Source organism: Neopsephotus bourkii, unplaced genomic scaffold (genome assembly GCF_033783945.1).
Source record: "Neopsephotus bourkii isolate Nb327-2 ecotype Australia unplaced genomic scaffold, CSIRO-AGI_Nbou_v1 NB_1189, whole genome shotgun sequence".
NCBI classification, from domain to species: domain Eukaryota; kingdom Metazoa; phylum Chordata; class Aves; order Psittaciformes; family Psittacidae; genus Neopsephotus; species Neopsephotus bourkii.
The window spans coordinates 1,278,350-1,293,683 of NW_026901674.1; the positions used below are offsets into that span (position 1 = coordinate 1,278,350).

Genomic DNA, 15,334 nt, shown 5'->3' on the forward strand with positions numbered 1-15,334 from the left:
GAAGAGGCGAGGAGGCGGGCGGCGGCCAACTGGGCGGTGCCTTGGCGCGCGGGTGTGCCGGCGTCCCATCCTGATTGGCTGAGCACGGGGTGTGCTCGCGGTCTCACCAATGGGAAGCGGCAGCGGGTGGGAGGGCCGGTGAGGCCACTCGGGGAATGGCAGAGCGGGGGGTGGAGGCTGCCAATCATCCGCGGTAGCCAATCAGAGGCGGCAGCGACGGGAACGTCACCGCGGCGGGGCGGGGCGTGCTGCTAGGCGAGGAGCGGTGACAGTTGCCGCGGGCCGGCTCCGCCTCTTCGCCACGGGCTACGGGCCGAGCAGCAACAGCCGCGGCGGAAGCACCACCAGGTACAGCGCGGCGGGGGGCACCCGGCCTGAGGGGTGCGATTCCTGCCTCCCGCGGTGCCGCCTTGCCCCGGGTTCCGCCCCGCGGCGGCGGCAGGACAGCGGTTGTGCAGCCGAGGCCGCAGAGGCCCCGTCACTGAGGCGGCGGGAGCGGTCGGGCCTCCCCACTGCGGCTGCTTCCCGGGGCAGGGCCCTTCGGCGGGGCCGGCAGCGCCGGGCAGCGTTGAGGCCAGAGCCGCTGTCGCTATGTGGCCGGGGTATGGGGAGGCCAAGCCTCCACCGTCACTCTTCTCTTTGTGTCTGTTGGCAGCGCTGCTCCGGTCCGTGACACCTTTGCAGCGGCCTTGGCCAGGGGATGGCGAGAGGGTGCTGGTGTTCCAGCGCTGGGTTTCTTACTCTTTCTTGTCTGCTGGGCTACGTCCCGGGCTGCTTCTGATGTGGTGTGGTCTGAAAAGGTGGTTTGGCATGTCTAGACCGGTAGGCCTCCTGCTATAGCTTGTGCTCTTGAACGTTCACCCCCTTTGAGTTAGTAAAGGCTGCAGCGTGGCATGCTGTATCAACATGAACCTGAATGGTTTTCATGTATCTGATAATGCATGCCATTTAGCTTGGGGTGTATTCCAGTGCATGTCAGAGATGGGGTGCATACAGCTGCTCCGTGGGGTCTGCAGGCACAGTGCTTCTCTGGATGTTCTTGCTCAACAGTCGAGCAAAATGGTTCAAGTATGTTTTACAGCTGTGCTTCGTGTAGCTTTTCTATTCTGATGCAAGACCTTTTCCACTTGGTGAAACACCCTGGCTTCTGATTCCAGTACTGCGTGCTGCAGTGCACGATCATATTTCTCACTTCCTCACAGTCTGGTTTTTTTTCTTTCTTCCCCCCCCTTCATTGTGCCTCTCCTCCATCCCAAAACTTCTGTTCACCTTCTCATGTTGACCATCAAAACTGAATTCTTCTTCACCTTTTCATTCTAGATACATCCATAATTCCCAGCTTCACCCAGCCCTACTCCATGTAATCACCTCAGCTAACATGATGTGACCTCACTAGCACACTTTGAGGGTGTTTCTCCTCAAGGAGAGGGGAAAACCTTTGGATCATTTCAGATTAGTATTTTCCAGCCTGAACACAGTAAGAGGAGAACCTCGTATTAGCGGTCTGTCATTCGTCGTGCAGAACAGTCGCTCTCTGAAGCAAGGCAGCTTCATTTCCTTGTAGTTTTCATTTCAGGAATGAGAGAGTCTCCAAAAACGTGGGAGCCTGTGGCAGAATTATCTGCTGTGCCTTGGAGGTGTGCCAGGGGCCTGGATATCGCAGCACAGTTACATTTTGGGAGTTAAGCAAGTTGTAAATTGGAGTGGCTTAGTTGAGCTCAGTTCCTGTCAATTCTTTTTCTTGCACAGAGAAATATCTGTCTCTTTTATTTGTAAAATCTTAAAGTATTAACACAAACAGCTAATATATAACAACGGTGATGATAGCTGGTAAAATGCCCAGAGCTGTGAAGCTGCTATTCATGCCTTGCTGGAATGGAGACTATTGATGCTTCCTAAAGACTTGGGTTTTGGCAGATGCAGTAAATAGTCTCCTGGCTTGGCTTTGCTTAGAAGTGAGGAGCAGCAATGTAATACCTGAGGATTGTGCTGAAAGAAATGCCCCTCTGTTAAATGTGACACACCCAGAGTGCAGACCCTTTCCAAAATAAATTTAGAAAATATCTATGACTTAATATTTGTCTCTGCAAGCAGCCTGAAATAACAACAGCCTTGAGTAAATCATCCTTGCATTCACAGAATCATAGAGTCCATTTGGGTTGGAAAGGACCTTAAAGCTCATCCAGCTCCAACCCCTGCCATGGGCAGGGACACCTTCCACTGGAGCAGCTTGCTCCAAGCCCCTGTGTCCAACCTGACCTTGAACACTGCCAGGGATGGGGCAGCCACAGCTTCTCTGGGCACCCTGTGCCAGCGCCTCAGCACCCTCACAGGGAAGAGCTTCTGCCTTTGCTTCTGTTATATTTAATATATTATAGCATTCTCATCTTGATATTTAATAAGCATATTTTGGTTAAGTTTTACAGCATGCTTTTATTGTTGGGTGGTGCAGCAGTATCAAGGCTCCTTAACTCTTCAGTTTGCTACAGAGTATGTGACAAAAGAGTCTACATTTGATAATCAAAGTACTTGTCATTATAATCTGTGATTTTCCTTTGAGCCTTACATCTTCTGCCAGTTTATGTGTGATGCTCTGCAAGACTAGGAACTCAAGCTTTGAGAACTCTTGCCCTTGTTAAAGCAATTGTGGTTTCCTTAGGGGCTCTGTGCTGCTCCCAGTACTTGGTGCTGTAAGAAGAGCTTGCTTGAAGAGCTTTTAGAATGCCAGCTCAGTTTCCCTTCTGTCATACCTATGTTTACATTGACTGAGGTGAAGGCACAGGAGGAAATGTGTTTGTCCCATGAAATTCTGCTCTTAGATAATCCTTAGACGTTACCAGTACAAGGTTATGGATTCAGGGGAAATCACAGAGTTCTGCTATAGAAAATACAAGATGCCATAATAATCATTAATATCTGATTTTTGATGGTCTTAAAGTGCTGCTGAGTGTTTATGTGTATGTTCTTGTAAGTGTATGTTAAAACAGAAACCGATACTTATTTAAAGTTACTACTGCATTCATTTATACTTCATAAGAGCTCGATTGAATTGCACAAGAATTGAAAAACCTGTAACCTGGCAATAAAAGCACCTCAATCGTGTCATATGTTTCTCCTGAAGTATTCTTAGTGCTAATGATTAACTTTCTTTCTTTCCCCCCAGATCTATAGCAGCATCCCTGAAGTCAATAATGTTTTCCAAGCTAACCCGCTCACAGAGCATCGCTGTTCTCTGTCGAAGTGTTCATGCTTCGCTCAGTTCTGCCACCTCAGTTGCTACTAAGAAAACCATTCAAGGACCTCCATCCTCCGAGTTCATATTTGAACGTGAGGCTAAATATGGTGCCCACAATTATCACCCACTGCCTGTTGCTCTGGAAAAAGGAAAAGGTATTTTATCTAGGCTCTTCCCTGGGTGGTGTCGATGGGATGATGAGTGTGTGTAGATGGGATGGGATCATGGCATAATGATGTTGAGCTAATCAATTTCTGAACCTTTGGGTTTTTTGGGGGTTGGGATGGAATTGAGGTAGTTGATGAAATAAAGACTAATTGCTGGTTAGAGAACTGGATCATTATGCATAAAGCTGCCTAATAAAGTTGTAGTCTCTGAAATAATTCATCTAAATAGAGGTCTAAGTTCATAATTCAGATCATAATTCATAATAACTCAACAAGAAAGTTTCAAGCAATTCTATTTCTTCTGTTACCTTCTGTGGAGAGGTTTAATTCTCATGTCAAGAGGAAAAGGTGCATTGGAACCCTATTTAGTCCTTTTGTACTGTTCTTGCTCTGATCTTTTAATTATGTTTAAAGGAACTTTGTTCTCTGCCTGTTAAATTCTATGAGTTTATACTGAAATGCTATCAGCATACTGACCCAATAGTTTTTCACTTTCAGCACACAGTTTGACAGCTCAGAGCTGACCATCTCTTAAATTTTGAGACTCTTTGGGTTCTGTCGGTTTTGTTCTTTCTTTTATGACCTCCAATTCTTATTAATCCTCTTACAAAAATATCCTTTAGTTACATTTTAGGATGCAAAACAGGGACTTGGAGGGGAAGTAATACTCTGATATTACTTACTAACATAGTAGAACCGCAGCTTTACATGTGAAATGCTTCTGTTCTTGATTCCTCCTTGGGCATTTAGTTTTACTGTGCTAATTTGTTGCTCAACCTTCCACTGTCAATTGATTATTTTCTAATTAGAGGACCTTTCAGATAAGCCTAACGAATAGCAAGAATACCATTTATATTTGACCAGGTTGTGTTGTAGCTCTCAGCTTCCACCCTTTAGCATTATCTCATGTCTTCTTCTGTTATGTGTATTGACCATACCTTTGTTTTCCTAGGTGTTTATGTGTGGGATGTTGAAGGTAGAAAGTATTTTGACTTTCTGAGTGCTTACAGTGCTGTTAATCAAGGCCACTGTCACCCAAAGATCGTGAATGCTCTGAAAACTCAGTCTGAGAAACTGACCCTTACATCCAGAGCGTTCTACAATGATGTACTGGGTGAATATGAGGAGTTTGTCACCAAAATGTTCAATTATAACAAAGTTCTTCCAATGAACACAGGTAAAAAGATAACTTTATTTCCATTGTATTTCTTGTCTGTGAGATTCAATGGTCTTGTAGCATTTGGTTCTGTATTAGTGACCTGTTTCATATACAAGTGTGATAATGGTTCTGCTTTATGTTTTAGGAGTGGAAGCTGGAGAAACTGCCTGTAAGCTGGCTCGGAAGTGGGCATACACTGTGAAAGGAATTCCAAAGTACAAAGCAAAAATTATTTTTGCAGGTATGTAAAATGTGTTATGAGTTCTAATTGTACTGGATGTACTGAGGAGGAAGACACCTCCAGCCACTGCATATAGCACTTTTTGTCCTATAGCTGTAGTACTTTGCAGCATTCTTAATGTTTCAGTTTTGTCACTGAACCAAGTCTGCTGAAGGTTTCTGTAACCTTTGGCATTTTAATAATGGAAGCTAAGTTCTCAAGCTGTTAACAGGCTATGTTGTACTCACGTACCTATAGTTGGTGATTCTGTTGTGGTTACAAGAGTCTTTGCAGGACTTTAGGATTAGGCAAGTGCCTCCTCCTAAATTGTGAAGTTCAGTCTTAAAATATATTCTATTGACAAAACATTCTACCTAAGCTTCTGGCTATTTGGCTTTAACCTTGAATAGTTACAATGAATTAGAAACTTGTTGGGTTTTTTTTAATGTAATGTCCTTAAAGAAACACATGTGATCTTAACAGAAATGATCCTGTGATCTTATATGACTGTAAAAGCAAGAGATGTGAGTATAATTCCTGTGACAAATCAGTTTCAGATCCTCTCCCTTGTGGAGGTGTACGCATCAAGAGGCAATGAGGGTAGTTGTGCTGTGTCAGGAACTGCTGGTAATGTCTGGTTTTGCAAGGGAAATGCAACAGTGAACTTAAATCCAGGGAGGAAACTGTTGTTAGTAAGGTGGTTGATAAGGCTTTATAAACAGTATTGAGTATTTAAAGTGGACCTTATTTGTACTACTTACCCATTTTTGACAGCTAAAAAGGTTGAATGCCTGGGAAGTGCATTGAGTGCTCCACGCTCCTTTAACTGCTGCTTGGGTGTCACTAATTGGTGAATTCATTCTTCTCACAGATTTCACATCAGGGTTAAGCCTGTTTCCTTCTTAGGCTTTCACTGCCAATAGTTTTCTTCCACGTTCTTAAGGTCTTTGAGAAGTTGGCATTAACCCAGTAAAGCCATACTGTAGTCTTGATCACACAATGACAGTAAAAGCAATGTTGCTAAAATAGATATGGGGCCCTGGAAAATCCTGATTAAGTATCTGATGCCCTTTATCTGCCTGCTCTGCTTGGCTGTCTAACAGGAAGAAGTTACCTGCTCTGAAGAGACTGTTGTGCTTTATTAGGGAAATAAATAAATGTCTAATTCAGATAACTGACATTTGGTGGTTTTGGTTATAAGTGAAGTATGTTTGTCAATTCTAATGTTGTTCAGTGATTCTGTATTTTATAAAACCTTCCAGAATAAAGCTTATTACTTAAATACTGACTTCTTTTTAATTGGTCCAGCTGCAAATACTGGTTTTGACTGTTGGTATCTATAGTACCTGAACCATAAACTGTGATTAGGCAGCATTTCTAAATTGCAATTCATAGTTAAAGATTACATTATGGTTTATGGGATTAAATAGATGAGGTGGTTGTTTATTTCTTCTGGGAATTCTTTAAACAAATATATTTCTCCCTCCTTCCCTTCCATATAGTTTATTTTGCTCTTCATGCAATTAATTTTTAGTAAGTGCTTTCTCATCTTGACGAGCTGGATATGCTCTCCATTTTTATGATCCAGTCCCCTGAACCACAATATGTCATTATGTGCCAAGTAGCTAGGAAAAAAAAACCCAGTAATCCTCTTGTCTAAGCCAGCAATTTGGCAGAAGAAAGGCCCTCTTGGGTAGCCTGGGTCAGAACAAAATATGGCTTTAAACATCAGTCTGGAGAACTTGACGTAGATTCTGTGCTTGATAGGGAGCCAGCACAGAGACTGGAGTGGTGCTAAGGTGGAGAGAGCCTGCCATCAGCAGCCAGCCTGCTCTGCTCTGAGTAATGCAGTCCTCAGGGCTTTGCTTCAGGATACAGAGGGTTGCTCTAACATAACCTTGAGGTGACAAGCACGTGACTGAGCAAAGCTTGGCAGGGATTGTTCCCTTAGGAGACATTGCTGTGGTGAACACTGTAATGCTGTTTACTCTGGCAATGAGACAGAGGGGATGCCTAGAGCTGGCTGCTTCAGTAACAATTGACTTTAGGATTTCCTGCAGATTGAGAGCAATCTTTGCCCCTGGGATCACAGCTACATACACAGAAATAAGGGGGGAAAGAAAAGTACTGGAATGCTGTGAAGATGTTGAACCCTTAATCTTAGTCTTGTTAAGCACCTTCTTACTGGTTAGCTGGGAGTATGTTGACTTATCTGAACTATTAAATGGATATGTCATGGTCTTGGTGATAGATGGTTCCTAGACATTTTAACTCATGTTTCTATAGGAAACAGCACAATGCCACAGTATTCTGTAAATCTACATGGGTTCTCCTTGAACTTTGTGAATTAAAAAGTTGATATGTGCTTTTGATACAGCAACACAGTGTATGGCATCATATAAAATGCTGACAATTAGCAGAAGGATGCTAATATACTAATGTTAGACAACTCTTAAACCACATTACCAGATGGAAAGTGTGATGTCCTCTAAACTGTTCTGCATCTTGGTTTTGTAACAAACTCACCCCTTTTATTCTTCTGTAGCTGGCAACTTCTGGGGCAGAACAATGTCTGCTATCTCTAGTTCGACTGACCCATCCAGCTATGATGGATTTGGACCCTTCATGCCGGGTTTTGAAGTGATCCCATACAACGACCTACCAGCTCTTGAGGTATTTGACCATTTTTGTTCTCTTGTCAGCAATTATTTTACAGCATCTCATTGGTAAATAGCAAGGCAGGAAAATCAGTCTATCCTTTGAAATGTGGTTTGACACTAAGATATATGTATCTAGACATAAGAAATATATATATTACAATACATATGGGAGATGTGTGTAAAATCTGCTTTCAGTTTTGCTTTAGGATGTAAAAGGAAAACCACACAACCTGTTTCATTTCCCACATCAGTAAGATATTCAAGGTACAAATGAAGAACAGCAGGTACAACTTAAGGGAATTCACATCAGTAGCATACATTCCAAAGTCAGGACTTGGATTCTGAAACTAGTTAACCTGCTTTCCCATCCTCATAATTTAGGCTAAAGTATTAAAGGGCAGATGGTGCTTGACGGCAGTCATAGGGTGCTAGACTTGGGACCTGGGAGACGAGGGTTCCAGCCAAACACAGGTAGTCCTGAAGCACTAGGAACACTGGCATTGCCACTTTTCCATCATCTGGGTAATAGAATCATAGAATCCCAAACTGGTTTGTGTTGGAAGGGACCTTAAAGCTCACTCAGTTCCAACCCCCTGCCACAGGCAGGGACCCCTTCCACTAGAGCAGCTTGCTCCAAGCCCCTGTGTCCAACCTGGCCTTGAGCACTGCCAGGGATGGGGCAGCCACAGCTTCTCTGGGCACCCTGTGCCAGCGCCTCAGCACCCTCACAGGGAAGATTTTTTCCCGTTATCTAATCTAAATCTACCCTTTTCCAGCTTAATGCCATTCCCCTTTGTCTCCTTGAGTGATGAGTTGGTTAGTCCTCTCTGCATATTGGGTCTCCTTTGTACAAGTGAGTCACCGTGGAGATCGGAGGATTTAAGACAGAGATGCTTGCCTCCTTAGAGTTTGGTTAGAGGAAACAAAGGTCTCTCAGTGTATTATAGTTGCTGTGTGGAAAAGCTTATTCAGATTTGAACCTACATAAAGCTGCCCATTGTGAAAGCCCTGTAAGTATTTAGTGGCTTTTAGCCAACTTTATCAAGGCTTTGAATAATGTGCTGTGGAGACCTGAAACAGGGTTCTGTGTCTGTCAGAGTGATGACTGAATTCATTCTGTTTATGGGGCCATACTGAGAAATTATGTAGTAAATTCATGCTGGGAATCACTATATCTCTTGAGTCTCATGGACTTCTAAACCTTTTAGAACTTGATGGTGCAAGAATATAGCTATGGACTTTGCTTTAAGGTGACAAAACTGTTCTGGAGAGGCACCGTTCTTTTGCGTTTGACGGAAGCATTGAGCAACTGTTTGTCCTGCATGGGGTAATGCCAAAGTGGGTGTATTTCTGAGGTAATTTAAGAGCTGCCCTGATAATCTGCTTGTCTGAGTCTGCAATTTTTAAGCTTTGTAACTTTCCAAGCAAGCACAGCAACTGATTTCTCAAGGCAAAAATAACACAGGCTTTTGTGTTGGAACTGGCATGCCATTTGGGGATAACTCCTGGTATGGATACTGTTATCACTTGAGGCAGAACTCCAGGCTTAGAGCTAGGTTCTGCTATATGTATTCAGTTCCATATCTTCTAGATTTGACCTAATAAAAGCTTTTTCTTCTTGTCTTCCTTATGTGTCCATTTTTACAGCGGGCCCTTCAAGATCCCAATGTAGCAGCATTCATGGTCGAACCCATTCAAGGTGAAGCAGGTGTGGTCATTCCTGACAAAGGTTATCTCACAGGAGTGCGGGACCTCTGTACAAAACACAATGTAAGGAATTCTCCATAACAAAGTGGCTTAAACATTACACACTGGTGGGTTTTGTAAGGTCATCCTTGTATGCAAGGTACAGGACTTCATGTACTATTTAATAATTTCCTTTTCTTTCAGTGGAATAGGGGAGGGAGACTTCTTTCCTTACCCGAAAGTACTTCTTAGCAGTGCACATTTTTCTTGCTGCTGTCCCTGACTGAAGTTTCTTATGAATGCTCTTGAAATTGCATTTAGTTTATATTAACTTTTCATTTGTTTTTCCACATTATAAGTTTCTTAGGCGAGAAGCTAATTCCTGCAGTGCGTCTACCATGGCTGTCAAGGGACCTTGTTATGGAGTGCTTAAGCGTTACCAAGAGCTAGTAGTGGGTCACAGAATGGCACAGTGAAGAAAATATGCTTAAGAGTGATCTTTTAAATTCTCTGATGACCAGAGGTCTCATAATTTTGTCCTTTTTTCAGCATTTTCTTAGATTCTCTTTCATGCCCCAGTCCTGACTCCTATTCTCAATATTATGTCCTGTCTGAATTGTACTAAGAAATGTTTAGTTTTGAAAATGGAGTGTTAGATCCATAACTGTTGTCTGTGAGTGAAGAAAGACAGACTTGCATTCAGTGTCTCTGGAAGGGTGGGAAGGTATGTTTGTTGTGTATTTCCATGTCCTTCAACTTCCAAAGGCACAAATAATGCACTGGGAGTAGAGATAGATGAATCCTAACATTTTGGAAATCCTACTCCTTGTGATATGGCGAACAGATATTGGTTGGACAGTGTCCATGTCTTATGTAGAACAGAATGTGCTAAAGTTATCGGAGAGAGAGGACAATATGTTCACTTGTTGGTAGCTTCACATTTCATAGAACACTTAAGTCTCCAGGAGGTTTAAAGGAGCTAAAGGAAGTACCTTCATGTACTTAAAGTAATGCAGCTGGAAGGTCTTACACTTACTGCGTGCAATTCTGCTGTATTATTTGAACTGAGTTGGGAATGGAAGTTAAAAATCATCCTTTTATGTGCGGATTTTTCTTCCTTGTCTCTCTAAAGGTTCTCTTTATTGCTGATGAAGTACAGACTGGTTTAGCCAGAACAGGGAAGATGCTAGCTGTTGACCATGAAAATGTGAGACCTGATATAGTTCTTCTCGGAAAGGCCCTTTCTGGTGGCTTATATCCCGTGAGTAAACAAAGAAGTATCTATTTGTAGAATAGTGATTTCTAAGTAATTAACACTGAAAGTCTACTAGTTGGAAGAACAATAAGTCTGATGTTTGTTGTACTTGGAAATCAGTGTTTACAAGATTAACTATGATTTATGAGACAATTAGAATCATAGAATCATAGGGGTGGAAGGACCTCATGATCATCCAGTTCCAACCCCCTGCCATGGGCAGGGACACCTCACACTAAACCATGGCACCCAAGGCTCTGTCCAGCCTGGCCTTGAACACTGCCAGGGATGGAGTATTCACAACCTCTCTGCACAACCCATTCCAGTGCCTCAGCACCCTCACAGGAAAGAACTTCCTCCTTCTATACAATCTAAACTTCCCCTGTTTAAGTTTGAACCCACTACCCCTTGTCCTATCACTACAGTCCCTAATGAAGAGTCCCTCCCCAGCATCCCTATAGGCCCCCTTCAGATACTGGAAGCTGCTCTGAGGTCTCCACGCAGCCTCCTCTTCTCCAGGCTGAACAGCCCCAACTTTCTCATCCAATCTTCATACGGGAGGTGCTCCAGTCCCTGATCATCCTCGTGGCCTCCTCTGGACTCGTTCCAACAGTTCCATGTCCTTTTTATGTTGAGGACACCGGAACTGCACACAATACTCCAAGTGAGTCCTCATGAGAACAGAGTAGAGGGGCAGGATCACCTCCTTCAACCTGCTGGTCAAAATAGTGCTGCCAAATAGTTCAAGTTGTGAGAGATACATATGAAAACTACAGGATCTATATTACCTTTATAGCTGAAATGTCTATATGGTATCCTGAACTTGCTGTGTTAATACTCGACTTGCTAGGTTGGCAAGTTATGAGATGCCATCTTCTTAGGCATTTTTTTAGGTGTTTCTAGCCCTTGTCAACTAATTGAAAAATTGATCTCTGTTTTCTTCAGTTTGATATTATCCTGTCAGGAAAATAAGTATCCAGTGGTTAGCTTTTCAGTCTGGAATTACTTGTTAGTCTGTTGTACTCTCTCTGGAGAGTATTTATCACAGTCTTGCTGGGATTATTTCAAGGTGAATTCTGCAAAGGGAAAGAAAATACCAATGTGTGTTAAAACATACATTATCAACCTATTTGTGAATAACTTTTGTCTGCTTGGCATGCCCACGTGACTGATTTTTATCCTCTTGGAGTGATATAAATTCCTGCTGATTAGGTTGGAAATTACAATATGCCTTGAACGATTTTGGCTGATTGGAGGTTTCTCAGTTGTTGCACAGAGCATTTGAAGCTGAAACTTGAAATAATATTCAGTTTGGAGAAATGCCCTTCAGTGTTAATGTCACCACTATAGCTAAGTGTATTTAAGGGATTAGGCTGTAATGTGATTGTCAGATACACTCCTCTATGCAGAGCTGGGAATGTAAATGTAATTTATCACCACAGGGTGAAAACTATCCTTTCCTGAGCCCTGGGGAAAAGTATACTTCAGAGATATGTAAGATTACAATATGAATATATATGTAAATCAATGGTCTGACCTTCCCTTTCAGGTCTCAGCAGTACTATGTGATGATGAAGTCATGCTGACCATTAAGCCTGGTGAACATGGATCTACATATGGAGGAAATCCATTAGCTTGCCGTGTTGCAATAGCAGCACTGGAGGTTTGTGTGTTGTAGTAGACTTGGATTCCAAAGGAAAAGAAGTGTCACACTGACATGATCATTGCTTAAATAAATGATGTTACTTGTTATGCTACAAGTGGAAATCCAGCTTTAAATAAGGATAGAGGATCGGTAGTGGTTAACTTTGCACAGATCACAAAACAACTGCTAAAGTCTTTACTGGGAATGTGTCCTAATTGTTATGTTCCTATGGTCTCAATGTCTTCAATGACAAAGTTTACCTAAGGGAGGTTTCAGTAAAATAGTTTCACTAATTTCACAAAGACATTTCAAATTGGCTTATTTTACAGGACCATATTGCAGAGGCTGCTGCTCTGTGACATTGATAACATATGTGCTGCTGGGGCTCAATCAGAAGCTAGCAAAATGCCTTGTACAGAGTCCATATTCTAATTAGTCTGTGACTGTATAATTGATTATATGTAATGCAAGTCACTCTGAAAGCCTCATCATTACCCAGTCTGTGGACCTGGACAGATTAAGAGTCTTCAGAGCTTTATCATTTACTTGTAAATAACAGCAAATGAAAAGCAGTTAATTTAGAATAAAATTTCAAAGAGATTATTGTTTCTTGTGAAGAAGAATGAAAAGGCTTAATACTAATCTGCTTGGATATGCAGCCTTTGCAGCAATACTTTGGATACAGCAGCTCAGCAGTTGTAATGTCCTTAGTTATCCACTCCAGCAAGGTACAGAAAACAAATGCAGTGCCCTGCAGTTAACTGGAGATCTGACTTCCCTTTAGGTAATTGAAGAGGAAAACTTGGCTAAAAATGCAGAAATAATGGGTAATATAGTAAGAAATGAGCTCATGAAGACACCATCAGATATTGTAACTTGTGTACGAGGAAGAGGACTATTAAATGCAATTGTAATTCGGGAAACCAAAGGTAAGGAAACAAAATCAACTGCACAATCACAGCATGAACAAACATTTTTTAGCTTAAATTGAAAGTATCTTAATGGAGTAGGAGGATGGTTTATAGGCATAATGTCTGGATTCTGATCTTGGCTATAGTACTGTAGTACCTACTGAAAATCTAGGCAAGTGACTGTGAGCTACTAAAATTAGGGGTTTTTTTTACTAAATAAGTCTGAACAATTATGTGTTATGAATTAAGTTCTTTTATGATTTGATAATGTTCAAACCTGGGGTGAATCTTGCCCCCAACAAATACACTTCTGTCTCTTCATCAGAATAAAACTGGCCACATCTGGAACACTTGTTTCTGCCAGATTATAGAAGGATTGGCTGAGGTTGGTTGTTTCCAGGATACCTGGAAGAGTACAATGATTCCAGGAGAGTACAAAGAAGTAAAAAGCTGACAACTGGGAACATGTTTTTAGGAATTAACACCTTGAGTTATATCAGAAAACTGCGTAGGACCCAGAGCAGACAATTATACTTGTTCTGAATACATTCTAAGTGACACAGTGCTGCAGGGAGCTGTTGTAGAAGACATGCACATGATATGCTGAAATCCAGGCATAAATGTAATGCTTCGCATGGTTCCCTGTTTTAAATTTATTGCTACAAGGCAAGCACTCAGTGTACTGGAGGCAAACTTGTGAGTCCCTTCAGACAAACTGCAGTTCTGCACCAGTCTTGCACGTTCACTGCAAATTCTAGGGGACGGCTCAGAAGCAACTGCTTCATTTGTGAACACGCTTCATCTCACTGCCAGATGGCCGGCATTTTACAGTCTGGCCCCACATACCACATGCTTCAATTGTGCTGCTTTTTGTGCTGTATTCTAAGTGTCTCCTGTTTATCTTCAATTGTAGACTACGACGCCTGGAAGGTGTGTTTGCGGCTTCGTGATAATGGACTTCTTGCCAAACCTACTCATGGTGATATTATCCGGCTGGCACCACCCCTTGTCATTAAGGAGGATGAAATTAGAGAGTGCATTGAAATAATTCATAAGACCATTCTGTCTTTCTGAACATGTGGCTTTCCAAGTGTATCTGCTGACTGACCCAAGGTGCTGCGTGGAAATAAGTGAGATGAAGGCCTGGTCTTGAAGCAAGCATCTCCTGTTCCTTTTATCCAAGAGGACTTGACTCTTCAAAAGTAGCTATGCCCTTCAATTATAATAGGTCTGAAGAAAATACAGAATGATTTTAAAGAGTTTCCAGTTTAAAGAGTTCCCAGACTTGATGAGGTTCTGTTCATCTAGTTGTGTACCAACTGAACAGTTAAGTCAGAATGTTTGAGGGGAGGTATCTATAGAAATCTGGTTAATTGTTGAAAGTCTTGGCCAAAGTGTGATTTATATATGTTTTACTAAGGGTAATCTTGCACCCTCATCCCTGCCCATGGCAAGGGTTTGGAACTAGGTGATCTTTAAGGTCCCTTCCAACCCAAACCATTCTATGGTTCTGTGGTTCTATATCACTCTCCAAAATGTTGTATTTGGCATTTCTGCCCCTTGGTGAGGTGCCTGTAAGATAGAAGCACTTGTGTTATGGATGAATAATACAACCTGGGTGTTATGCTGGAGAACCATCGAGCATCGAGAAGCATCGAGCTGTATTCTGTATGTACAATATTCTGATTGTATGACAAGAGATGCTGTTTTCAAGCCTGGCCTCAGTGTTTGGCTTTGTAATCTTGTACAATAGATCTGAGCAGACAGACGGGTTTATACCGTTATAAAACTTTCTGTAACCTGAATGTTTATATTAAACCATGCCTTGCATTATTAAAAGAAGTTAATGTGCAATTATAATACAGAGTGTATTCAAAAAAGAAGCAAGCTCCACAGAAACTCGTAGTTGCCTCTGTCCAGAGACAGAGCAAGTGCTGCCTTTGCAGTCTATGTACGTATATCAGTCTCTATGTGGAAGCTTCTGCTGTGCTTTACATACAGGGTGAATGCTTCTGCACTTCCATGCCTTTGGATGCTGCCAATGTGGTATTCCATATGAAATTGTGGAGTTGGCTGCTATTCCTGTCCTAGGTTGCTTTTTGTATTTCTTAACTGACTTGGGTTTAGCGGAGACTAAACCCTGATTAATCACTGTTAATGCAAAATGTTCCCTTTGCCAAGCATAGGGATTAAATGCAGTCACATGTTTGTAGTAGGAAGTGGTAAATAATCCCTTGGGGTTTTAAAGGCAACTTGGTTTGTGGAAATGATCCAAGCTGCTGGTTAGGGGCATATAACAGTTTACCCTACCTTGCTTTGGGTGAGAGAAAATGAGCGCTCATCTGCTGTGGATAAAGTCAGACTTGATTTCAGTTTGGAAAGGCCTCACTGTTGCA

At 42.2% G+C, this 15,334-nt stretch overlaps 1 protein-coding gene across 1 annotated transcript; it reads left to right on the top strand.

Annotated features, from left to right (window-relative positions):
- Positions 1-205: 205 nt before the first annotated feature.
- Positions 206-14,821, top strand: OAT (ornithine aminotransferase). The gene is made up of 10 exons (XM_061364116.1): positions 206-348; positions 3,164-3,390; positions 4,355-4,579; positions 4,707-4,802; positions 7,327-7,454; positions 9,089-9,211; positions 10,260-10,388; positions 11,932-12,045; positions 12,812-12,956; positions 13,852-14,821. The coding sequence occupies exons 2-10, from the start codon at positions 3,192-3,194 to the stop codon at positions 14,010-14,012; spliced, it is 1,320 nt and encodes a 439-aa protein (XP_061220100.1). The 5' UTR covers positions 206-348; positions 3,164-3,191; the 3' UTR covers positions 14,013-14,821.
- Positions 14,822-15,334: the final 513 nt, after the last annotated feature.

What these genes read in the sequence shown, in the direction of transcription:
- OAT (XM_061364116.1), top strand. Translation starts at nt 3,192, where the DNA reads ATGTTTTCCAAGCTAACCCGCTCACAGAGCATCGCTGTTCTCTGTCGA. An exon ending in AGCAAAAATTATTTTTGCAG is followed by an intron (nt 4,803 to 7,326) that starts GTATGTAAAATG and finishes ATTCTTCTGTAG; the next exon opens with CTGGCAACTTCTGGGGCAGA. An exon ending in TTGCAATAGCAGCACTGGAG is followed by an intron (nt 12,046 to 12,811) that starts GTTTGTGTGTTG and finishes ACTTCCCTTTAG; the next exon opens with GTAATTGAAGAGGAAAACTT.